General features: G+C 46.8%; 1 protein-coding gene and 1 non-coding gene across 2 annotated transcripts; one reads left to right on the top strand and one right to left on the bottom strand.

The window, feature by feature from the left end:
- Znf541 (zinc finger protein 541) lies at positions 1-25,147 on the bottom strand. The gene is made up of 14 exons (XM_055615640.1): positions 24,841-25,147; positions 19,419-19,659; positions 16,131-17,997; positions 14,248-14,306; positions 13,792-13,951; positions 12,049-12,367; positions 6,014-6,077; positions 5,356-5,498; positions 4,944-5,047; positions 3,500-3,575; positions 2,945-3,033; positions 577-717; positions 260-441; positions 1-169 (listed from the first exon to the last, which is right to left on the bottom strand). Exons 1-14 carry the CDS (start codon positions 25,145-25,147, stop codon positions 1-3), a joined length of 3,921 nt encoding a protein of 1,306 aa, XP_055471615.1.
- Positions 21,428-21,534, top strand: LOC129683087 (U6 spliceosomal RNA). Its single transcript, XR_008721102.1, has one exon. It is a non-coding gene; the product is annotated as a U6 spliceosomal RNA (small nuclear RNA).
- Positions 25,148-26,236: the final 1,089 nt, after the last annotated feature.

Genomic DNA, 26,236 nt, shown 5'->3' with positions numbered 1-26,236 from the left:
TCACCACTGCAGAGGGCCCATGTCAGCCCCCAGCTCTTCCTCTTCCTCCTCCTCTTCCTCCTTCAGTGGGTAGGGCTTCACAGGCCACTTCACCCTGACGGGCTCCACGTGCTCCTGGAGGCGGTGGCGCTTCATGTGGGCATTTCGACTCTTGATCTTGTCAAACACCCTGAGAAGTCACAAGGATGCTAGTCAGAGCTGGAGGAGCTTGGGAGGTAAGTCAGGCCAGAAGGTGAAGGTCCAGAGGGAAGGCTAGTACCTTTCACACTCTCTGCAAGGAAACACTCCCTGGCTCTCAACACTCCCTGGAGGCTCAGGGGTGCGCTTCGGGGCTGCACTTGGGCTGGAGTGAAGGATAGACTCCCTCCTGTAACTCTTGGTCTTTATCTTTAACTCAGGAGTTGGACGGTGGGTGGGTCTCTCCCGAGGGCTGCAAGTGACCTTCAGAGGGGTAGAGATGACTTAAGACAGTAGTGTGGGACCATGTCCTTGTCAGGGAGACCTTCCCTTGGGAGCCTCCACCACCCACCGACTGACCACAGATGCACCCAGGCCATTCCCTCATGCATCCTCTACCTTGTCTTCAGTCCTTTCTACCTCATCCAGCTCTCTCCTGCCCCTCTTCTCCAACCCAGGAGCTCGGCCACAGTCAAACTTAACCATCTTTTTCCAGATGTAGTAGTACTCAACGCACTGTGCTACACTCTTAGTCTGGATCTAGTGAGAAGGAAGACACAGAAGCAGGCTGTGAGCAGTACCTCACATGTGAACTCCACCCTGGAAATCCCTTCCCCAACATCTCTGCCCCTGGCTGGGCAAAGGCAGGGATCTTGGTCCTTCTGGGTGGTGAAGGTCCAAAGTGAAGCCACATAGTAGCCATCAGCACCAAGTCCAGCATGCTTCCTTCCCTGTAGGAAGACATACAAAGACCCACAGGTGAGATGGCTCACTATGACATTATAGCAGGCAACAGCCACACTCAGTGAGATTAAGGCTCATCAACACAGCATGTCCTTCCTCTGTGATGAGCTTGAAGCCACCAACTAAACAGAACCTCAGAAGCCCTCCAGAGAAGTGGCCACATGGGAAGGATAGCTCTGAGTGCAGATGGAGTTGAGAGTACTCAGGCCTAGCCACTTACTCTTGTAAAAATATGACTCCTGGGCTGAATGTGGTACTGCATGCCTTTAATTCTCGGGAGGCAAAGGCAGCCTAATCTCTGAGAGTTTCAAGACAGGTAGGGATATAGATCGACCCTGTCTCAACAGACATGAGTTCTGGCCAAGCAGTGGTGGTGCACACCTCTAATCCCAACACTCTAGAGGCAGAGGGCGGGGATCTCTGAGTTCAAGGCCTGCCTGGTCTACAGAGCGAGTTTCAGCCAGAGCTACACAGAAAAACACTTTTGAAAAACAAACAAACAATAACACCTCCCCCCCCCCCAGGACTTCTGATATGGGACTGTAATCCTAGATTTCAACAGGCTGAGGCAGGAGGACTGAGAGTCTGAGGCCAGCCTGGGATACACATTGATGCCTTATATCAAGAAAGAACGTCTGGGTGGTTGAGGGGAACCAAAATGGAGAGCTGAACGTAAGACCTAGTGGTGGAAAGATTGCTTACTATGAAAGAGGATGTGAGTTCCATTCCAAGCACCAAAAAGAGGAGGAAGAGGAAGAAGAGGAGGAGGAGGAGGAAGAGGAGGAGGAGGAGGAAGAGGAGGAGGAAGAAGAGGAGGAGGAGGAGGAGGAGAAGGAGAAGGAGGAGGAGGAGGAGGAGGAGGAGGAGAAGGAGAAGGAAAGCTGAGCTGCCCAAAAGGAAACTTTCCCAGGAAATTAACTGGCCAGTGAGCACCTCACTCCAGAACATACTTTCTCCACATGAACCTAAAACTGCTTGTGTTTTGTCACAAACTAGATGTCAAGGCAGCACACCCTCTGCTTGGGAAACAGCACCAAGTTAAAAGGAAATGGAAGTTGACTTCTGTTTCTGAGCAAGATAGAGCAACAGGAGCAAATTCACCTTCTAGCCACAAACAATGAAAGAAACAGTGCTGGGAAAGACAGTGAGCTCTGAGAGCAGATTCTATATGTGATGCTTGCAACCACGTTATTTTATAATTGCCCAAACTGGAAACCACTCAAATGTCCATCAACTGGTAAATGATTAAATACAGCTGTGGTACATCCATGCAGTACTGTATTGTCTGGCAGCAGAAAGGATGAACTATTAATAAATGCAACACAAAGAAACTTTAAAGTAAGTATACTGAGTTTAAGCAGATAGATGAAGTTTTTGACTGCTCTAGTGAATCAAAACTCCAGAGAGCACAAACTTTCTTATAGACCAGGGCTGTCCAGGAACATGGGCAGGGGTGGGGAGAGGCACTGTGTCACATGTGATAGGGTGTGATGGGGAAGGAGGATGTGCTGGGCTTTTGCCTGTGGTGACACTCTCAGGTGCATACATAGCATACGAATGTAAAACAAACTCAGCCTTACACCTTATGTATAGTTTTATGTATGTCATTTTTTAAAAATCAGAAAAGAGAGCTAAGTGTTAGTGGTGCACATCTTTGATCCCAGCACACAAGAGGCAGAGGCAGTGGATCTCTGAGTTTGAGGCCAGCCTGGTCTACAGAATAAGTTCCAGGACAGCCAGAACTACACAGAGAGAACCTGTCTCAAAAAATAAAAAAATAAAAAATAAAAATAAAAAGACCAGAAGAACATATTGGGTTGTATGTTCAAATGTTTTCCAGCACATGCACACATGAGTAAACCTGGACAGAGAACGGAAACAAGTGCTGAGCTAGAGTGGCCAGCGCTTACTGATGAGAAGCAGGGCAGTGGTGGGGCAGCCTTGTGCATTAACAAGCTGCTTAAAAGGCACTGAATGTGCTGTGTGAGGCGGGGCTTACTGCCCCAGCGCTCTGTCATCTTACCGTCTTGTGTATCAAGTAAAAGTCCTTCTTGTGGGCACAGAATGCCTTCTTGAAGAGCCTTTTCTCCATGGGGGTCCAGATGTCTGAACCTGCCAGGGAGCAGAGTGGGGCAGGAGAGGTTTTTCTCAAGGGATCACACCCTTTAGCACTGCCAGTATGCAGTCTTCCCAAACCCCACAGAGCCCCATAGAGGGGCTCACTATCCTCATGTTACAGATGTGGGCAACTGGCTGGGGCCTTAGTGGCCTAAAAAGGGCAGGTGGGCCCAAACTGCCTGGTTTTGCTCTGCTCAACTCGAGCCCATGTCTCCTGCTTTGGTCAGGAGCACTGATCTTGCTGGAAGAACTTGGAGGGAATGATGGAATAGGGTTGGTGGGGTTTAGCCAACTCAAGGCAGTGCTTGTTGATTCCCCCTGGAAAGAACAGGTCTCTCCAGGAAGTCAGGCAATGGGCCCTGAAAAGAAGGCCAAGGGGCAGAAGCACAGGAGGAGTTTGCCATTAGCCCTGGCAGGGACCAGCCAGGCCCCAGGATCAATCAGTCCTCTCTCCAGTCACCTGTGTAGCGATAGTCAGCCAGCGGGTGAGTCCGGGGCTTCTGGGGCCCTCTGAGCAACAGAGTCTCCAGGGCAACCTGGAATGAGAGCAGGTGTGGGTCACTCACAAGGCAGGGGACAGGGAGATGGCCTCAATTCTTCTTTCTTTCATTGAAAAACAAATGTCTCTAAAGTCATCTGGTTCAAGGTGACCTACAAGTGCTTGGTCCTTGTGCTAGTGGACAGTCTGTGGGCCCACGACAACCTCACTAAGCACCCCTTTGAATGCCATCTTTACCTTCAAAATATGACTTTTTCTATGAAGGACACAGTATGTGGGTTTGTGAGGAATATAATCCTACCCAGCAGATCCTGCTGCCTTGAAGAATGCCATCCCAACCAGCACTCCATTTTTTCCCCTTCTGCACTCCTTGCTAGGATACTTCTTCCTTTCTGCAGTCCTGGGCCCCACATACGAGCTACACTACCAGCCTTTGACTTTATGAGCCCGAACTTCATACTGTAGCCCAGGCTGATCTCAAACTTATTATCCTTACCCTTCTAAGTTCTGGAAGCATGGGTGGGATTGACCACATCCCTCAGAAATATACCTTTAAACATCTGTCTCTTAAATGATAAGCCCTGTGAGGGTATGGACTACTCTAATCCCAGTGAGGACTAGATATGGATTTTCTAGGGTCTGGTATAAAATGAAAACAAGTATTTCTGCTGAGTGGTGGTGGTGCGCACCTTTAATTCCAGCACTTGGGAAGCAGAGGCAGGTGGATCTCTGGGTTCAAAGCCAGATTGGTCTACAGAGTGAGTTCCAGGACAGTCAAGGCAACACAGAGAAACCCTATCTTAGAAAACAGAAACAAAATGAGGATTTCCACTCAGAAAGTCTAAAGTCTCCAAATGAGGATAATAAAGTATAAGCCAAGGACAGAGCCCTGACATGATTGACAGCCCTGGGTGCTTATATACACATGCCAGGCACTGCCCCTCAGCTTGGCAGAAAGCATTGCCCAGGACTGAGTCTCAGGTCTTAAACACTGGTCCTCCTGCACTGTTCCAGAACCTCTTCTCCTGAAGTAGTGGCTCTCAACCTTCTTAAAGCTGTGACCCTTTAATACACTTCCTCATGTTATGGTATCTCCCAACCATAAAATTATTTTCACTGCTGCTTTATAACTGTAATTTTGGCATTGTTAAGAATCATAATGTAAATATCTGTGTTTTTCAATGGTCTCAGGTGACTCCGAAAGGGTCACAACCCACAGGTTAAGAACTGCTGTCCTAGAGGATTAATAATTGACACACAAATCCTGTAACTGAGTACCTTTTACTCTTCACTCTGCTATGCCAGCCTCAAAGGACTGTAGACATGGACCTTCATCTTTCCTCGGCTGAGCAATCCAAGGCTCAGAATGCCCAGCCCCAGGAGTGCAGGGTGCTCAGGGTCTCACCTGAACACTTCCCTGGGCATCATGCAGGCAGTGGAGGGCAAGCTCCAGGTTGGTGCCCCCTCCTGGCATCACACTGGAGCATGCCACATTGCAGAGCTCCATCACTGTGGTCCCAGCAAAGCCCGAGAGCATTAGAAAGAAGAAATGAAGTCAGGCCATGACAGGGAAGTAACCTTCCCCATAGCACAGGGGCTCCCGGTCAACTCCCCTTTCCTTACATCCCCATATAGGGCAGACTGGGTAAAGGGAGCAAGGAGGAACCAGAGGAACCCTGGCCTGGCACCTGGAACCTGGTAAGTCAGAGGTGGTTCTGGGAAATACAATGTGGGAGAGAGGTGCTGGACTGAGGGAACATTTCCTGCAGATGGATGGGGAAGGAGGAGCCTGGGGTCTGACCCAAAGCCTCAGCCACCTCTGTCCTGGGTCTCTGGGTTGGTCATCACATCTCCCCATGGCTTCCAAACCAGAGAAGCTGCATTCTCATCCACTCTGGCCAGTGGCCTCTCCCGCAGTTCTGGTATCTCCGCCTGAAATCTACTTCCTACGTTGATGTGTCTGAAAAGAGGCCACACACAGTCATCAGGATGCAAAGGTGACTAAGCTAGTAAACAGCAGAAATGCACCGCACACTCTGTTCACTGTCACGGCCTGCTCCATGGCAGCTTGCCGCCATCTCTCATTCACGGTGGCTGCTTATTACCTTCATTGCCCAATAAAGACAGGCATTTGAAAACACTCTTCCTGTCTATGTGCTGTCACTGACCACGTTGTCCAGCCTCAACCTACAAATGGCCTAGCCTCCTGCACTACATTGTCACCACTTCTATCCAGAAACCCAGTCCATAGCAGAGGTTCTGCCCCCACCCCATGACCAGCTGCATGAGTTTAAAGAGAAGTAACATAGCAGAAACTTCTGACCTACTACAGGAGAAACCTGCAGCTTCTCTATGGAGTATCTGCGTCTGGTCTGCCCTCCCTGGGAAGACAGGTCTGGAAAAGGAAGCTCTGGAGGCCAGGCTGGTGAAAGCACTCTCACTGGAAGGACTTGGGAACTAAGTGTCCCAACTCACGGTTCGATGCTGATTTTAGTGTCATCCTTCACCACACAGATGCCAAAGGAGCCGTCCACTTGGTCTAGAAAACATACAGGGTAGAGCCTCAACAAGACTGACCTGACAGGATCCTTGGGGCCTTCTACCTGCTTTTGTGGACATGGGTGAAAACAAAACTGTAGGGCCCAGAGGGAAAGAAAGACTTCTGAAAAAAGCAGAGGAAGAAACAGAGTAAAACAAACTATCTGCTTGACATGGTAGTACAGAGGGCAGCAGAGACAGACAGATCTCTGACAGTTCAACCTGGTATACACAGTGAGTTCAAGGACAGCCAGAACTACACAGAAAGACCCTGTCTCCAAAACCAAACAAACAAACTGGAGGCTGGTAAGATGGCTCAGCTGGAGGAGATGCCACTAAGTCTAAGGAGTTTAAATTAATCCTGGGGGAATTTAGATTAATCATATGGTGAAAACAGAGAAGTGACTTGACTGCTTCAGGTTGTCCCCTCATTTCACATATGTACCCACAGACATAGATAGATAGATAGATAGATAGATAGATAGATAGATAGATAGATAGATAGATAGATGGATAGATGGATAGATGGATAGATGTGAAAAAAGTGATAAAAAAAAAAAACCCAGCCTGGTCTACAAAGCAAGTGCAGGACAGCCAAGGCTGCACAGAGAACCCTGTCTTGATGCAAACAAACAAACAAACAAACAAACAAAACAACAAAAGCCAATATGAAGATATTAAAACAGTAAGTTAATGGGCCAGTAAAATTGTCCAGGGGGTAAAGGCACTTGACCCAGAGCCTGACAACTTTTATTCAATTCCTAGGACCCATCTAGTAGAAGAAGAGAACGGACTCTTACAAGTTGTCTTTTGACCTCCACATGTGGCAATCATGCACATATTTAAGCACAATCAATCAATCAACCAATCAATCAATATGAGGTTTAAAAATTAAAAAAAAAAAAAGAAACTTGACTTTCTCTTGATGAGAATGAGACTCCATGACTCCTAAGCAAGCTTGGCTTTCTTCCACATAAGCTTCTGGCTTGGGTAACTAAATCTCTCCCACGGACTCTATTCCACAACACACAGCTCTAGGCTTAACAAAATTACAGAAAGGCCTAGGAGATGATTCAGGGGTGAAAGTGTTTATTGCCAACCCTGATGGCCTGAGTTTGATCTGTAGGACCTACATGGTAGAAAGGAGATCTGACTCCTAGAAATTTGTCTCTGACCTCCATATGTGCCCACATGCATAAATACATGTATTTTTTAAAAAGAAAGTAACATTAAAACTGTACAATTAAAAAAATCAAGGAAGTTAGAATGATGAATTCTCATCAAGAAATAACTTTAAGAGGTGGAAATTCTGATATTAAAACGTACAGTAACCAATGTTGAACTCAACAGGTTTGAATGAGTTGGTAGAAGGAAACGGTCAGCAAATCTGGAGGAGAAGGAATAAAGAATCTGCAGAGGAAAAGAATGGACAAGACACCACTGAATGCTGAGACCACAGGCAATGGATGCACTATACAGAAAAGAGAAGAGAATGGAAAGATATTTAGAGACAATGGTAGGAGATTCCCCCAGATTTGGTGAAAAAAATGTCCACGAAGCGCTGTGATTCTAAATAGGACAAACACAGAGGAAAACCTGCAAAGTCAAAAATTAAAATCTCAAAAGCAAAATGAGAAAAAACAAGACCAAAACCCACAAAAACCCCACTTCACCCTCTGCAGAACTCCAGTAAGCTCACAGTTGACTTCTTATGAAACTGGCGGTCTGAAGATAGGGCACAGCACTGTGCTGAAATAAATGTCAAATAAGTCTTACACCAGAAAGTAAACCTTAAAAAGTAAAATGAAAAAACATTCCAAGATTTAAAGAAAATTGAGAAAAATCTGTTGCTACCAATCTTGGCTTATGAAAAGTATTACAGGAGGGATATTCTTCACCCTTGGGAGAAAGATACCAAGACATCCCACAGCACAGATGGAATCCGAACACGATGGGGGTGAGGGAAGCCAAGCATAAGGAACCACATACTGTGAGTCCATATGTTTCAAACCTTTCAAGCAGCCAAGCCTACAGAGACAGAAAGTGGATGAGCTCAGCCTGAACCTGGGCAAGAGACTAGGAAAGGAATGGTGGCAGAGAATGGAGTTTCTTTCTTGGGTGAGAAAAAAATGTCTGAAAAGCAACTATGACATGATGCTGCATGATGCTGTATCACTACTAAGCCCTTGAAACATTAGGCAGTTTAAAATGATAAACTGTGGGGCTGAAGAGAGGTCAGATTGCTTTTGCAGACAACCCTAAGTTCAGTTTCCAGTTCGCACATCAGGTAGCTCATAACTATAACCTCAGCCTCAGGGGATCCAATGCCCCTATCTAAACCATACTGTACTCACATACAATACCCCCAAACACATACACATAATTTAAAAAATTAAGCTAGGCACGTGGTGCACACTTTATTCTAAGCCCTCAGGAGGTGGAGGCGGGGTGACCTCTGTGGCTAGCCTGCTCTCTACATGAGTCCTAGCCCTAGCTAAGACCCTACAGCAAGACCCTGACTCAAAGCAAGAATAAAACGTAGAGCATGTGGATTGTGTACCATTAAACCTATTATCATCTTTAAAAGGGGACTATAAAGAGCACTCAAGCAATGGTGTGACTCTACATTCTAAAGTGGTGGTAGGGATGATTGTTCAGCTAATTATAAAAAGCAGTATAACTGTAATTTATTTTCTCTTCCTAATTAACTTAAAGATCATCTGCGTAAGGCAATGTATATTATGGGCCTGAAGCATCTGGAAATGTAATATATGTTACAGTGAGAGCACAAAGAAGCAAAGACTGTGCTTCTGTGGACATGGCGTCAGTTAGGAAGACCTCAGCTCATCCCCAGAATGCCTATAGAAAAACAACAGAAAACAAAACAAAACAAAACGCCCATGTATCATGCTGCGTATTTGCAATCCCAGTGCTGGAGAGGCAAAACAGAGTCTCTAGGTTCACTGGCCATCCAGCCGACTTTGTTCCAGGGGCTTCAGGTCAGTGAAAGACCCTATCGCAAAAGAAAGAGGCACTGACAGTCAGGGTTGTTCTAACCTCCACACACATGTGCACCTGTCCACATGAACACACACACACACACACACACACACACACACACACACACACACACACGACTGTGCACACATGCAAAGGAAGACTAGCACCTGACGGTAATGGCCCCATGGGAATTACAGGTAAAGTACACTCTGCAGGCAGCGCTTGCTTTCTTCTCTTTCTCGGCTCCATGTGACCAGATCTATAACAGTGTGTGTAAAGTGGGAAGGACAACGGCTCAGAATGGAGTCTGCTGACACATCTGCATGGGAAATAGCTGGAGCAGAAAAAGCCTATAAGATGGAGAGTGCAATGTCTCTGGCTCTTCACCACTATGGCATGAAACACAAATCTGAACGGATTCTGCTAAGGAAAGATGTCTACCTCACAGCAAATGGTGGCATGTGCCTGCCTTTCTATCATTTGGGAGACACAGGTAGGATGGGTAGTCCCAGGCCAGCCTGAGCTGTATAGAGATCCTATCTCAAAAAAAGCAACAGCAAAGATATGTAAGACATACACTGACAAAAATGACTGAGACAGATTGCAACAAGATCTAAATAAATGGGAGGATGGTCCACCATGAATAGATAAATTATCTATACTGGATAATTTAGACTTATCTATATATTCAACAGATAACTATCAAAGTCACCACTGATCCTAAAGTTCTACAGTAATGTAATGGATCCATGGCAGTTAACACAGCCCTGGAAGACACAGAAAAACTCAAACACGCTGATTTGAAAGCTTACCACAGATCCATAATAGTCAAAACACTGTGCTCCCAGCATAAAAATAAGCATGCAGATCAACACGGAAGAACTGAAGTCTGAGGAGCAAACCCATGCACTGATGATTAATGGAGGTGTGTGTTTGTATGTGCAAGTGTACATCTATGCAGAAAAGCATGCAAGTGTGTGGAGGCTGACATAAATGTCATATATTATTCCTCAGATATCATTCGCCTTGTTTTCTGAGGCAAGCTAGTTCACTGGCCTAGAACTGACTAGGCTGGACTGGCTGCCAGGCTTGCTGTAGGGAAGCACCTGTCTTCCTAGTGCTGGAGTGCATGTATATGCCACCACATGAGGTGTTTTTTTCATAGGCTCTGGGGACTTCACTCAGGTCTTCATTGCTTGCGTGGCAAGCACTTCATCAGCTGAGCTGTCTCCCCAACCTTGGTCACCCAATTTTAATAAAACAATTCACCAAAACCAACTCAATGGGAATGATCTTTTCCAGCAAATGATTCTGGAGCAAGTGGAATCCATGTAATATAATGAACTTTAATCCTTACCTCATACAATACCCAAAAGCTAGTTGGAAATTGACTTAAAGATGTAAATTTAAGAGTCAAAATTATAGCCAGGCAGTGGTAGAAAGCACTCAGTAGGAAGAGGCAGATGAATCTGAGTTTGAGGACAGCCTGGCCTACAGAGCAAGTTCCAGGACAGCCAGGGCTACATAAAAGAGACCCTGTCTTGAAAAAACAAAACCAAAACCAAACCAAACCAAATCAACCAAACAAAAAAATTTTATAAAAGTCTCAAAAGAAAAAAAAAAAAAAGATAATACTCTGGGTCTAGCTATTCACGAGGCTGCGGCAGGAGGGGGTTGAACTCATGGCCTCCCTGGGCTACAGAGAAAACAGGAGTGTCTCTTATGACCCTGTGCCAGTCAACTTGTCACATATAAAATCCAGACCACAAATGACACAAAGATTGATCTTAAGAAGATCACTTATAAAGAAGACACACCAGCTGCCAGTGGGCACCCACCAAGATGCTTGGCCCCAGTAACCATTAGGACAACACAGATCCAAACATAGCAAGAGGCACCTTTTATCTGACAGGATAGTTAGAAAGAAGCACAGTCTACATGTGTAGGCAAGGGGTAAAGGTATGAGGAATCCCCTGGCTTGTTGGTGGGAATCCAAAAATGGGACAAACACTTTGGCTAAATAGAATTTCCATGTGTATTTACACAAAAGGAAATGGTACATAGGAAATTATACACAAATATTCTTACAGTATTATTTACAGCAGCCAAAAGGGAAACAATAGCTATACCTATCAACTGAGACTAAAAGAAGTGATCTGGCCATCCAGCAGACTATTACTAGATAGTAATAAAAAAGAGGTCCTAACACCTGCTACCACCTGGTGAACCCTGAAAGCATCGAACTAAGTAAAATGGTGAGACATAATAGGTCACATACTGTATGATGTCACTTACATGAAATTCTATAAGGACAGCAAGTGGCCACCTGAGGCTGGGGGGTGCACAGAAATGTGAGAGCTGGAAGAGTGCTATAGCTGCCAGGAGTACAGGCTTCTGAGGTAACAAAGCCTCTAAAAATAGTGTGCGGGGAAACTCAGAGCCCAGCTTGAAATGGCTGATCTGCATGGCAGGCAGGCATGGTGTGGGTCTCTGTCTCCATACAGCAGTTATGAAAATGAACATACAGGTCATTGGGATGAATGGCCTCAGTGTATTCTTTTTGGCTGTTAGAAGCAAAACAAAACAAAACAAAACATCTGGGGCTGGAGAGATGGCTCAGGGGTTAAGAGCACTGACTGCTCTTCTAGAGGTCCTGAATTCAATTCCCAGCAATTGAGCACCCACATGGTGGCTCACAACCATCTGTAATAGAATCTGATTCCCTCTTCTGATGTGTGTGAAAACAGAGCAGTCATATACATAAAATAAATAAAACTGTTAAAAAAAAACCAAGAAAAAACCTAGATGTTTCTAGAAACATCTAGAAGGTTTCTGAGTAACACACAGTCCCCCAGAATAGGCACATACAAGGCTGGAAAGAATGGCTGGATCAGATAGCACAGACAGAGTGATTGTGGGCCACAGGAGAAGCACCTTAGCCCAGGTGGGACCCACTCTCTGGCCTCACTCACCAAGCACAGGACTGATGAGGTGCGGCCCGGACCGGGATGTGGAGCAGAGGGTGTTGAAGTACAAGCCTGAGCCCTCACGAATGGGGCTGAGCATGGGCGGTGGTGTGTAGGGAGAGCACTGAAACAAGCCCTTCAGGAGGTGGTCCACCAGGAATACAGGAGAGCGCAGGCAGCTCTGGTGGCACCCTCCTGGGCCTGACTCCCCAAGGGCAGAGGGTGCAGGAGGGGCAAACAGGGCTTTGGGCTGGGGCCGCTTCTTCCGCTTTCTGTACTGGCTGCTCTCCTTGCTGTCTCTCTCTTCCCCATCTTTCTCTTGTCCCTGAAGAAGAGAGGGCAGAACCACAGGTATTACCTGAGGCCACCTGTTATACTAACTCAGGCTTCAGCTGGTGCAGGGATGGGAAAATGGGGTTGGCCATGGGGACAGAGGGAAGCTGGACATGTATGCCTGCTGTGGGTGTACCCAGGACTTAGCACAGGAGGCTAAGTAGAACCTTCTGCTCACAGCCCACCTCCACCTGAGCCAGAACTGACTAACATATCAGTATGGTGATGTCCTGAGGCCCAGAGCCTCACCCAGCCACACAGGGATGTGTGGGGGCAGTTCAGTGTTCAAGTGGCAAGCATTCCTAGAGTACAGGGTGTTTCAGTGCATGCCTTTAATCTCAGCACATAGGAGGCAGAGGCAAGTGAATCTCTGTGAGTTCAAGGCTAGCCTGGTCTACATAGCAAGTTTCGGGTATAATAAAGACCCTGTCTCAAAAAAAAAAAAAAAAAAAAAAAAGAAAAAGAAAAAGAAACAAACAAACAACAACAATAAAAAATCAAAAGAAAACAGAAAACAAGAAAAATTTGCATAAAGAGGAAAAAAGAGTGGAGGCCAGAGACACCATATTATGGTGTAACAAAACAGAAAATGTATTCTCCCAGATGCCCGCAACTCTTATGAGCGAACAGTGCCTTAGCACTGACACAGACACTTCAGTCCAGGGTCTAGCATTAAAAAGATGAGCTTCAGAGATCCATCCATAGTCACAATGACCTTTCATATCTTCCACTGCTCCTTCTTTCCTGCCAGCCTTTCTCTTCTTCCAGGTTCTAGGTCTGATGTGCCTTCCTGCTGGTCCCTCAGCCTTCCCCAGTTCCTTCTTCTCTCACATGCCAGGCCTATAAACTTGGGGTCATTTGCTGACTAGGGTCAGGACATGGGTTGTCAGGGTGATTCCTGACACCAGCACTTACATCATTAGGCTTGACATGGGCTTAGCCAGTGTCAGCTGTGGGTGCAAACCAAGGCTTCTAGAGAGAAGAAGTGCTTCTGGATGCTTCTGGTTTGGAGTTCCCCCAGGACTTCCACAGCAGGTGGGAAACAGCAGCTGGAGAAGCACCAGCCTTGGCTGTGTTCCCCAGCTGTGGCTATGTTTTCCAAGGACATTTTGGCTTTGGGGGAACCCCTATTCCCAGCAGTGCAAAACTGTGCCAAATACCTAAACATAGAGGGTTGGCAATTCAAAGAGAACAGCCAGGGAGAAGAAGCTGCTCTCATGACATAGAAAGGCCATGAGGCTGGTGTAAGGGCCAGTGGGGCTGCTGCAGGCCTGCACAGATGGTCTGGCCTTTATGTCACCCCACCATCCCTGCCAGGATGCTGCCTTTAACCAGAGATGAATGACATGGTCTCTTCATCTGTTCCCCAAAACCTGTCCAATCCTGTACCACAAAAGCCACCCCTTGCCCCTTCACCTGCTGCTCCTGCTTCCCCCGAGGTGATGGCCACTGGTCACTGTGGAAACACATGTGGCTGCTCAGTCCTTTCTCAGTGTAAAACATCTGGCTGCAATTCTTGCACACAAAAGTACTCTTTGACTCCATCCAGTCTGTGGGACCCCCATTTGGCGGATGGCTGTGGATAGAGAAAGCAGAGGGGAAGAATGGGAGAATGAGGCTCTAGCCATGACTGCTGCTTTGTTGTTGCCTTTTTGTTTTGTTGTTGTGTTTGTTTGTTTGTTTGTTGCATGTAACTCCAATCCACCGATAACCATTACTAAACTTGAAAATGGAAGAGCATATTCAATTTCCCAAGGGCTGAAGCATCCTCTCAGGGCTGGAAGCCTCTGTGTCTTTCACTCAACAGTACAGAGAAGCCAGAGAACTTGCCAGGGGCAGTGCCTTGGTGGGCACAAGGGCTTCTCAACTTACCATCCACCTGCCAAGCTCTCTTCTTTCACTGGATGGGGGAGCCTGTAGATGTTTCCGCCCTGGAGATGAGAAGATACCTGAGCCAGCAGAGCCCAGACAAGGGAACAAGGAAGACAGCGTTGGGAAAGCATGATGGTGCACTGGGCAATGGTGTCTCAGGTTTGACACCAAAGCAAAGCATAGAACACAACAGACACACTGGACTCATTAAAACTGAAAGTTTCAACCCAAGTATTCACATATAATACGAAAAGACAGCCTATACAAGGGAAGAAAGCATTTGCAAGTCACATGTCTGATGTACATACCGAATATACATATGTGTATATATATGTGTGTGTGTGTGTGTGTGTGTGTGTGTATAAATATTTGCATGTCAATTAGGCAGCAGTTCACAAGTGGCCTATAAACTCGTGGGAGGTGCTCATGTTTACAAGCACATGCTAACGTCAGTAGCACCAGGGCGTGGCAGTGGCAGCACAGGTAGACACCACTGTGTACTCTAGAGTGACCATAACAGCAAAGTGCATGGAGAAACAGGGCACTTGTGCAGAGCAGAGGCACTGGAAAACAACACTGCTCTCTAGAAAGTGGCCTGGCTATTTAAACATTGAGCAAGACATTTTGAAGGATCTGGTCCTAGGGTCTAGCCAAGAGAAAGCTGCACCCAGCCTTCCCGACAGCTCACTCACAAGATCCAAAGAGTGGAAACAGTCCACTAATGAATGGCCAAATCAAATCTGGCCTGTCTATCTGCTGGACTATTGCTCAGGCAGAAAAAGGAAGGGAGTAGGGTGGGTAACAGATGGCTCGGGTGGTAAAGGTATTTGCTGCCAAGTCTGATGATATGTTTTACCTTTGGAACATACGTGGTAGAAGGAGAAAACCAGCACCACACGCTGTCTTCAGTTTCACATGAGCTCTGTGGCATGCTCATGATCATACTAATACTTGCCCCCGGCCACACATAAAAAATGTGCCAAGTATGGTGGCACATGTCTTTAATCCTAGCACTCAGGGGAAGACAAAGGCAAATTGATCTCTGTGAATTCAAGGCCAGCCTAGGCTAAGTAGCAAGCCCCAGGCCAGTTAAAGCTACATAGTGATACCCTGACACTAAATGTAAAAAATGTTTTTAATTTCTAAAAAAATATAATAATTAAGTACTGGCAGAAGCTGCCACATGGATGAACCTTGGCCATGTGATACAAACAGGCAATGCCAGACATAAACCACCACACAACATCTGATTCTACTGACATGAAATGTCCAGAGCAGTAAAGCTGTGGAGACAGAAGGTTTTCGGGTACCCAGGGCTGGAAGGATAATGGTAGAGGGACCAAAAGACTAGGGTATTACTAAGGGATACAGGGTATCTTCTGGGACTATTGCAGTGTTCACGCCAACAGTAATAGTTGTGTAAACTTGTGACTATCCCAAAGTCTGCCAAAGCACAAACTTTGAAAGGGTTCATTAAACAGCATTTGGCTAACAAAGATGTAAATGTTCACAAAGTGGTAGCTGTGAGATGGAGGGAGGAGCGGCTAAGTGCCCAGAGCAGATGGTCACTGCATGATGTAAAAGGACCAAGGTTCTGCACATGCCTGTGTAATTCACAGCCATCCCACGGAGCTAAGGGAGGAAGCCCATACGTTTATGTCCTCTCAGGGGTGAAGGAGGGAAATCTAGGAGGAAGTAGGAGACAAGGGAACACAGGGAATACAGCTTAGTGAGCAAGTGATCAATCAGTGCTTGTCTTTGTAAATCACATCCGAGAACTCACTGCAACAGGGAAGTGCCTGCACAGTTACCCAGTGGAAAACATCCAAGGACATACACACAGCCCTGCCACAGCCAAAAACATAATAGAGGGGTACAAATACCTGGATTCTGTTAAAGATTGTCAGCTTGGACTTCATGTCCCGGGGGGGATCTGCCAGAGTCCCAGCCGATGAGAAGGACGCCATGGCCACCTGGCTGGGTGAAGCTGCACAGCACACATCCATCTTCACTTTCTCCTTCCGAAAACCTGAGAACCTCTGGGCTCTGGGGTGGCCTGAGAAGAGCCTGTAGCCTCCACCTCGAGGGCAGGCTGGGCCCTTCTCACCTCTCATAGTCCCTGAAGCCAGGCCATTCTCGACTTGCCCCTGTTTCCCAACCAGCTGGGCTCCAGCTGGCTCATCTCCACCTAACTGGGTCTGCCGTGAGCCTGCACTGGGGATAATGTCCCCCAGGTCCAAGGTCCCTTTGGCCAATGAAGAGTTGTCTGGATTCCAGGGTGGGTGCAGAGCTGGCCCTGTGAGGGATGGTGGTGCAGAAGCTACTTTGGGGCCTCCTTTTGTGTCTCGCCTCGGGCCACCAGGAGATGTTTCTCTGGACACTGCAGGCAAAGTTTTCCTCCTGCGGACTGGGGATCCCTCTGGCTCCGAGTGTCCAGGGCCTATCTGGAAAGACTCTACAGTGGATACTGGTGGCAGGGCCTGTGGTGGCCATGGCCCCTGCAATGGCTTCAGGGCTGACTGCTTGCCCTCTGGCCCTGGTCTCTGGGCTGAGGTTGTAGCCACCTGGGTGTGGGAGAAGATCCGCTGGGACTTGGCAATCATCTGAAGCACCTGCATCTGCTCGTGGCTTACTAGAGACTCCTGTGACTTCATGAACAGCTGCCTGAAGAGAGGCGTGGCATCTGAGGGGAGTCCACCTGGGTTCTGTGCATCTTGGAGCCCAAGCTCAGTGGGGCTCTGCCATGGGAATGACTCACAGTCTGGTTTGCTGTGAGTCAAGCTGGGCTTCTTGGGAGCCCAGCTGTCATCTTCCCCAGCTGCCTGCCGGACTTCACTGGAGGACTCACCGGGTGCCTTCAGGATGGCAGGAGGAAATGGAAGCAGGTCCTCCTGACTGGTGCCCAGGCTAGGAGAAGGCTCTACTGTAGTGGGGGTGCTGCTGGGCCCAGAGGTCCCCTCAGAGCCCTCTCGGGATGACACCGCAGGGGGCTTGTGGACCATAAACACATTGCTGCCCTTGTTCTTGGGACAGCCAGGCAGGTTCCTGAGCCATTGGAAGTTGTGGCTGGAAGGCTGGGAACCTGAGGGGACTGAGTGGCCTCGAAAAAGAGGCAGGCAGGCAGGCAGCGAGCTACCTTCTGGCCAGCCCTCCAGAGAGGACGGCCTTTGAAGTCGTGGAGACTCTGACTCCAACTCTGACTCTGGCAGGTCAGGGGCACTATTCTCAGCTGCCCTTGACTGGACAGCTGTGAACACTTCAGTGGCAGGTTCCTTCCGTTGCGGATGAGTTTCCTCAGGAACCTCAGAGCCCAGGGTTCCTGGAGCCACCGGGGTGTTGGCCGGTGTACATGATGATGATCCCAGTGAGGTGGGGCAGGCACAGGCTGAGCCCCTTGCTTCAGTATCAGCAGGCCCCACTGCTGGGCCAGGCGAGGGAATCTTCTGGTGGACAATGCTGCTTACAATACAGCGAAGGAGGTCTCGGTTGGGCAAGACAGAGCCAGGGGACCTAGCTTCTGGGGGGCCCAGGGACCTGAGGCCACTGGGTGGAGGCTGGCTGGCCACATCATGGTTGTGGGTCGGGTCCCCATAGGCCTCCTCTTCTGGTGGAGCCTCCTTCAGGATGCATACTCCATGCTGAACCTCGTAGTGGCGGCGCAGCGAGCGGTAGTCACAGTAGCTCTTGCTGCAGCCCTGCTCGATGCACACAAAGGGCTTGGTCTTCTGGTGGGTAAGCATGTGCCCAGTCCTGCAGTGAGACATGGAAGGGAGGTCAACAGGCAGGCTCCACACCTCAACACAGGAACTTCCTGAAATTCCTATTCTGTCTAGCCAGCTGGGAGGGACTTACTTCCCTGCCCTCACCACCAACAAACACAGGGAAAGATACATCTCATGGAAGCCAGATCAGGTTCCCCAAAGTGGGCTCACAAGAGACAACAGTTCTCTAGAGGTGAGCCTGGGGACCTGGGCACAGCAGGGATGTGTTAAAGCACGTGGGTGCACTCCCTGCCCCACACTTTACTCTTTGGAGGTTCACAAAGCACGGGGTGCAGGGGGTGTATTTAACCTTTGCTTTCATATAGCTCCACCAGCATTCCTGAGAAGCGGAGCTCTGCAGAATACATTTGAGGAGATGCCAACATGGGACTACCATAATACTGTGTATGGTGACAGCTTCCTGAAGCAGCCCCCTCTCACCACTTCTGCCAAGATACCAATTTACAGTTAATAACACCTTCCTAGATCCAGAAGACCAATGTGCCAATAATCTGTGCGACTGTAAATGCGTGTAAATGCGTGCAGTGTCTACTTGTTCTTATGTGGACAATACACAGCCAACAAGGAGCCTTACCCTTGGGATCCTGACAGTATAGCTTTGGACCATCCCAGTGCATGTAGCTGAGACATTTTAATGACTACCGTCATTCTACAAAGAATGTCCATGGTCTTATGAGGAAAGGACTCAGAAGACCTAAGCACTAGTCCTAGAAGAAAATGACCTTTGCCTTGGGTGAGGCTGGGCCAGAGGGTGACAAGAGGGGTACTCATCAAAGCCTCTCCTTATTCCCAATCCCCTAGCTAGGCACAGTCCTCTCCCACTCTCGAACCTCACAGCAACGACAACAACAAAATGTTATTCTCAAGACATTAACATCAAAGGGACTTTGTTCTGAGCTTTTACACAGGCTTTTCTGTAAAATCCTCAGAGGCTGCTGACCTCGTGTCCTCAGATGCCTGCTATAGGGACTTAGGACATCTCTTTACCGAGTTATCCAAACTCATTTGTATTGTTTTTGTTTTTCTCATGTAGCCCAGGTGGGACTCAAACTTGCTATGTATGTAGTGGAGGCTGGCCTTGGACTCTTGCTCCTCCTGCCTCTACCTCCCCAGTGTGCCATCATGTGTGCTAACTCATCATATTTATAAACTGCAAGTCATGTCTGCAAATAGAGGCAGGGATTTCCTCAATGTCTAAATTTGTTGTCTCAGTGAAGAGCCCCAGACAGTAGCGATGTGAAGAGAACTGAGTCCATCCCACAGGACAGGGAACACACATCTGGGGAGCACAGCAGTGGGGGCTCAACAGAGGACAGCATGGGTGGACGAGAGGGTAGAAGGACAGGTTCATGGCCCCCTCCCCTTCTTCTGACCAGACTCTTGACATACAGGTGGTCCTGGCGCTTGAAGGCCTTGCTGCAGACTTTGCACACGTGTTTCCTCTCTTGGCTGTGTGTCAGGTAATGCTTGCTCAGGGAACTGGCACTGCTGAACACTTTTCCGCACAAGCTGCAATCCAGAAGTGGGTTCTGAGGGGAACTGTGCTGCCGCTTGCCTTTCCTTGTACTCCCAGTGGCCCTGCCTCCTTCATCAGACTCTTTAGTCACCTTGAGTGCGCCCAGCCCTAGGTCTAAACAAAGGAAGAAAGCACAGGTTATATCGAGCTAGGGTATGGGAGTGCTAAAGCAATACAGACCCTTAGCACATGGCCCTGTCCAGGTTGCCTGGGACTCCTCCACCTCAGCAGCTCTGCATGGGCAGAAGACAAGGTTTGGCTCGAAGGGAATCAGGGTCCAGAACAGGCCATATATATATATAGGACTGCACCTGGTCTTGGTGCAAGAAGTGAAGGTCTGGAGATGGCACTGGGCTAAGCTTTTAGGGCAGCAGCATGAGAAGACAAGCAGGGCTGGAAGCCGACCTACTCTGTCACTGACACTCACACGCGGTCTATCCAGAGCTACATTATCCAAACCTAAGAAAAATTGTGCCCTTGAGCACTCACCCATCTGGCTCTGCTCTTGGGTTCTCAGATTTAAAAAAAACAACAACAAGAACAACAACAACAACAAAAGCAAAAACAAAACCAAAAACTACCTGCTTTTTCTAGTAAAACGTTAGAAACAACTTTATATCTGACAAGAGAGTTTAAGGGTTTGTGCTCTCTCTCTGTGTGTATGAGAGAGAGAGGAGAGAGAGAGAGTGTGAGGGAGCGAGCAAGCGAAAGAAAGAGTCTAAGAAATGCTAGTCCTTGGCAAGTACTCTAAAAGTGACCTATATACTTTGCAAACAAAAACTACAGATATATCCAAAAACATGGACGGATGTTCATACTACAATACTACTAAAATAAAAAAAGAACGAAAAGAGAAAGCAGCCTACTTAAAAATAGAATTACCCCAGGTTATGAAAAAAGAAAAGTAAATTTAGTAGAAATAGGCAGAGATGGGCAGGTTTTATTTCCCCGCCCCTGTGTATATCTGAATTTCCCACATCTTCTGTACCCCTTGGTAAAATGACAGCTGGTATTTTATGAATTGTGTCACCTAAGGAGCAGCTGAAGGAAATGGAGACATTCAGTTGGGAGAGGAAATGTCTTCAAATACTGGAAAGGCCAGTGTGTAGAGAAAGAACAGACTGCCTGTTTTGGGGCCAGAGAGAGGCCTGGACAAGAAGACTGAAAAGGGGAAAAATCACCTTGGCAGTAACTGAACAAACAACTCTAAAAGTATAAACACTATCAAGTCAGGCTCCCTTGGAATACAGTCCTCAGCCTTGCTGGGGTACTTTAAGTATACCTTAAAGCAACTCTAAAACTAGGAAATAAAACTGACAAGGACACAGATACAGGCAAAGTCATTTGCGAAGATGGTCACCTGAACATTCTATAAAGCAGTGTCATGAAACTAGTGGAAAATGGTAAGCACAATGTTCAATGAACTAATCCAAAAGGAAATTTAGTATATAAAAAGCTGTTCACAGAGGCTGGAGCGAGAGCGAGAGAGACCACTGGCTGCTCTTGCAAAGGACTAGAGTCTTGTTCCCAGCACCCATACCAGGCAGCTCACAACTGCCTGTAACTCCAGCTCCAGGAAATCCAATGCCCTGTTCTGTTCTCCTACATACCTACATACATGCAGAACAGAGGAGATATTCACATACACACATAAATAAAATACTTCAAAACTGTTCACGAAAACTTTTTAACAGTCCACCAAGACTGTGGTCTGACAAGAAACTAGAACACCTATGTCAGTAACAATCAGTTCATTCTCACCTAGGGATCCAAATACACCAAGCTTTTACAACAACAAACACCATCATAATTATTACATGTATTTGTTGGAGATTGGAACTCAGGGCCTTTCATATGTACTAACTCTATAAAACAACATATAGTGCTCGCTTCGGCAGCACATGTACTAAAATTGGAATGATACAGAGAAGATTAGCATGGCCCCTGTGCAAGGATGACATGCAAATTCGTGAAGTGTTCCATATTTTTAGATGAAGTCCATGGCAGTGTAGTGTCCAAGTGGGTTCCATAGTAATGGGAAGAGGAACTGCCTCTGACATAATCTGATTGGCCTGTTCTTTGATCACCTCCCCCTGAGGGGAGAGCAGCCTTACCAAGCCACAGAAGATGACAATGCAGCCATTCCTGATGTGATCTGATAGACTAAGATCAGAAGGAAGGAGAGAAGGACCTCCCCTATCAGTGGACTTGGGGAGGAGAATTTGCGAAGAAGGGGGAGGGAGGGTGGGACCGGGAGGGGAGGTGGGAGGGGCTTATGGGGGGATACAAAGTGAATAAACTGTAATTAATAAAAAAATAAAATAAAAAAATAAAAACAACAATAACAACAAAAAAACAACAACATATAATCTGAGCAATTTCACCCATGCAGTTGAAGATTTAGGAGCTGGACCTAGTGGTGTATATCTGTAGTCCCAGCTAAAGCAGGAGGACTGCTGAGTTCACTCCGTCTGGGGAGACAGGCAGACAGTCCCCACAAAAAAAAAAAAAAAAAAAGGAAACAAACTATTTATGTGTGTAGTACATAGCTTAGAGGTGTTTTTTCCTTGCTTACTATATTTTATATAATAAATGCACTTTCTTTCCTGCCACCCTCCCACCCTCTGGAAATACGGTTTTTCTGTGTAGTCCTAGTTGTCCTGGAACTCCCTCTGTAGATCAGGTTGGCTTTGAATTCAGAGATTCACCTGCCTCTGCCTCCCGAGTACTGGGATCAAAGGTGTGCACCAACACCCCCCAGCACATTTTATTTTTCTAAGTGAAAAAAAAAAAAAAAAAAAAGACAATACAGCCAGGTTTGGTGGCTCATGCCAGCAGTCATCAGCACCTGGGAAACTGAGACAGTAGGATGACTCAAAGTTTGAGGACAACCTGGCCAACACAGTGAGACCTGTCTCAAATAAACAATAAAAATAAATGAAAGTTGGGCATGTACTACATTCCTGTAGTCCCAGGTACTAAAGAGGCTGATGCAGGAAAATCGCTTCAGCCCAGGAATTCACGGCCAGCTTGATCACCAGCTTGATCACCAGCTGACCCCCATCTCAAAAACAAAAAGGAAGAAAATGACATAAGCATATTCACTTATATGAACCTGAATTTAAGTTTTAAAAGAATGGAGTTGAAATTTAGCGTTTGGGGGCCCAGCATTAACAGTTGAATATAAAGGAAGGCTAAATTAAGCAGAACCCTAAGAATAACTGATGGGAATTAGGATTCCTGTGACCAGCAAAATGTATCACCATAGCCAAAGCTAAGTGCCATATCACATCCCCGGGGCCTGGCTACTGCCACAGTCTTCCTATGTGAATTCTCATAATTCTAAGACTTCCTGCTCTGCCCTCATTCCAACAGATAGGCCTGACATTGCTTGGTAATCTTTGGGGTGGGCCTTTAGAATCTTTCATGTTAGCAAGTTTTGGAGCAAAGTGGGATTCAGACACAATCCCAAAAGATTACTATCAGAGTATTAGGGCATTTAGATGTAGATTTACCTGCAAATGGTGGGTTTGCCCACCACTTGAGAGTAATGGAGCTCTACCCCAGTCAATCCATTGAAGCAACTTGCCAGAAACTAATAAAGAGGGTCAGAACCAAACCAAGCCAAACCAAAACCAAAAGAATTCTCTTTTACAGGAGCCCAACAGCAAACTAAAATGAGACTTACCCAAGCTGTTCAATATTTCACTAATTCTCCCCTTGTTCTTTCATGGGTGAAAAGAAAAGTTTGGTACTGAATCAAGGTCAAAGATGAAGTATTACTGACAGTATTGGTTATGAAACAACTATCTGGGTATGGCGGCATAACCTATGGTCCTATCTCCTGGGTAGACTGAGGTAAGAGGTCTGCTGGAGGTCATCTTTCTGTCCTGGAAAGATGGCAAGATCTCTTTTAAAAGGACAAAGCAGAAACAAATCAAGCACCTAATACCTGTGTGGTACATTATGGTCTATGGAAGGCTTTTGCAATCTTTCCTTTTTTCACTTCTCATTACTTTTGTTTTGGGGCAGGGGAATAAAAGGATTGAGGTCCCTTTACTTTACAGGTTAGGATATAAGGCCTGGAAAAATTAGATGTTGTAGAAAAATAAAAAGGCTATTAATGTTTACTATCAATAGCCTATACTTATTTTGGTGGACATTATTCAACTTGCTATCATATCAACAAAACACACAGGCACCAGTAAGATTTTTAATATGCCTCTACATTGGAGCTACCCTTTAACCTCCCAGCTCTGCATCCCATGCCAATTGCGCTAATAATTCCTTTCTGGGCTACTTCCCATCCAATAACCCATAAATACTTGCACGTTTCTCGTCTTGGTTGTGTCTATCGCCGATCCTCAGAGAACACTCCTCCAGGCCACGTGGTTCTTTACTAACCCATGGTGGCTCTGCCTTGCCTCTTCTCTACCTTTTCCCCTTTCTCACTCTTTCCCATGATCCTTCTGAACTCCAAGCCCTCGAATCTTGGCCCTGCCCACCTCTCTTCTGCCCAGCTCCAGTGTAATGGCATTTATTCAGCCAATCAGGGATAATTTGGAGGCAAAGTTACACAGTATCATTCTGTGTACTTGAGAATCCTAAGAATTTCGAGGGGTAAGCAATTAACATCTGAATACATGGTGCCTCTGGTTCAACCCTCACAGTTAGACAAGCACAAACTGAATGGACAGGACCCCCATTCAGTCTGGAAGAATAAAAAGTGCTCTTGAGATATGGCCATGATAGGAAAGTCTTCTACAAGCCCAACGGTCTGTCTACACACCATACAAAAGATCAAGATCTCAGGCTGGTGAGATGGCTCAGTTGTAAGAGCACATGCTCTGCAAGCCTGAAGACCTGGATTTGATCCCCAGAACCCATGATGGAAGAAGGGAACTGACTACACAAAGCTCTCCTCTCATTCTCTCTCTCTTTCTCACACACACACCTCTTCCAAAACCCACTTCTCAATCTAGTTCCCTAGGGTTAGTATTTCCTTTCTTTCACAAGATGGGAACAATTCCAAAGTAGGCCAAAAGCCTCCTATAGAAGAAGAGATTTTTGTTTTATTTTTTCTTTCCTTCCTTCCCTTTAGTTTCACATGTTTGTTTTCAGAGACAGAGTCTTACTATTTTGCTCTTGCTGGCCTCGGAATTGCAGTGTTCCTCCTGCGCTTGTCTTTACATGCTTTTAAAATGGTTATGAGCTCACATCACCATGCCCAGCTAAGGAGACCTTTCCTAGTCAATGGGGCGGGAACTGTGGCGCTGTGTCCACGAGTAAGCTCACCTTGTAAGGAGGTCTGAGATTCAGAGTCTGCATACTCTTCCAGCAGCTTCACAGAGTCGCTGTCCTTCCCTGAGTACAGAGACAGGGTCTCCAGGTTGTCCTCCAGCACTTCACTGGGCATGTCTGATGTGGAGAGACTGGGGTCAAGATCCAAACTGCTTAAGCCAGCATAGAGCAGGTCCCGTGTGCTGGGGCCCAGGTCCCGGTTGACTGTGTCACTGCAGTTGAGCCCCTGACTCTCAGAGAAGGAGGCCACATGCCCTTCTGATGGAAGGGATCCCTCTTCCCCAAGGCTGTATGGCTCCATGGCTTTCCACTGCCAGGTCCTGGCCAGAGCCCGTCTCCAGACAAGCAAGGCCGTGTCTAGAGTCAGAAAGGGGAGAGCCCTTGCTGGCAGCTAGCTCCTGAAAATGAACAAAGAGGAATCAAAATTAAGAGGTGGTAGATGTGGTAGGCAGGATGTGGACTTGGAAATGGAGCAGCCCAAATGGGTCTGCTCTTTGCCCTTTAACAGCTGCATGACCTTGGGCAAGTCCCATGAGCCCCATTTCCTCATCTGTCAACTGGACAGAAGAATAATAGCACATGGTGGACTACTGAGTCCTCTCCCTCCAGCTATAAAGACCAGAAAGATCAGGCAGACTTTAGTGTGTGTCCAAGCAAAACAGACAAGCAAGGAAAACCCAGTGCCAGCAACAAGAAAATTCAAAGCTAGATGTGGAGGATTGGGAAACTCAGGCCCAGGTTTAAGACTGGGGTTGCTTATCCACTTGTTCCATGTGGCCAGGAATTACATGAAATTACTGCTGCCCAAATGGAGACACACTGCGTGTGTAAAACATCCTGGACAGGCAAAGTCTCATACAAAAAAAAAAAAAAAAAAAAAGAGCGAGTATATGAGTTTTAATAGAGTTTAAATGTTGAAGTCAAGCTGGAGATGTGGCTCACTTAGCAGAATGCTTACCTAGCACACACAAAGTTCTAGATTCCACCAAGCATCACTAAAACCAGGCATGCCGATAGTCCCCGCACTTGGGAGATAGAAGGAAGCAAGACATCCTTGGCTACATAGACAGTTTGAGGACAGCCTGTGTTTCATGAGATACTGTCTCAACTGTCCTCCTACCCTGTTCCCCAAAAAAGGAATAAAAGAGGAGATATCACTAACCAACTTCCAAAAATAAAAAGGATTATAAGGAAGTACTATGAAGAACTATGTTTAGATAGTGCATTCACAATATAGATAAGCTACAATACACACCCATCACCTGAGTCATCCAACTCAGATACTACACACACACACACACACACACACACACACACACACACACACCAAAGAGCAATTTTCTAAACAGACAAATTACCAAAACTCACTCAAAGAGAACATGTGACTGAT

This window comes from Psammomys obesus, unplaced genomic scaffold (genome assembly GCF_907164565.1).
Source record: "Psammomys obesus unplaced genomic scaffold, mPsaObe1.curated_primary_1811, whole genome shotgun sequence".
NCBI lineage: Eukaryota > Metazoa > Chordata > Mammalia > Rodentia > Muridae > Psammomys > Psammomys obesus.
Note: the sequence above shows the minus strand (reverse complement) of the source record. Positions and strands in the feature narration are given on the sequence as shown.

Coding starts and splice junctions, on each gene's coding strand:
- Znf541 (XM_055615640.1), bottom strand. CDS start 25,147: ATGGAGCCATACAGCCTTGGGGAAGAGGGATCCCTTCCATCAGAAGGG. Junction 6,078..12,048: donor CCTCATCAGTCCTGTGCTTG/GTGAGTGAGGCC, acceptor TATGTTTTCTAG/ACCAAGTGGACGGCTCCTTT. Junction 3,034..3,499: donor GGCTGACTATCGCTACACAG/GTGACTGGAGAG, acceptor GCTCCCTGGCAG/GTTCAGACATCTGGACCCCC.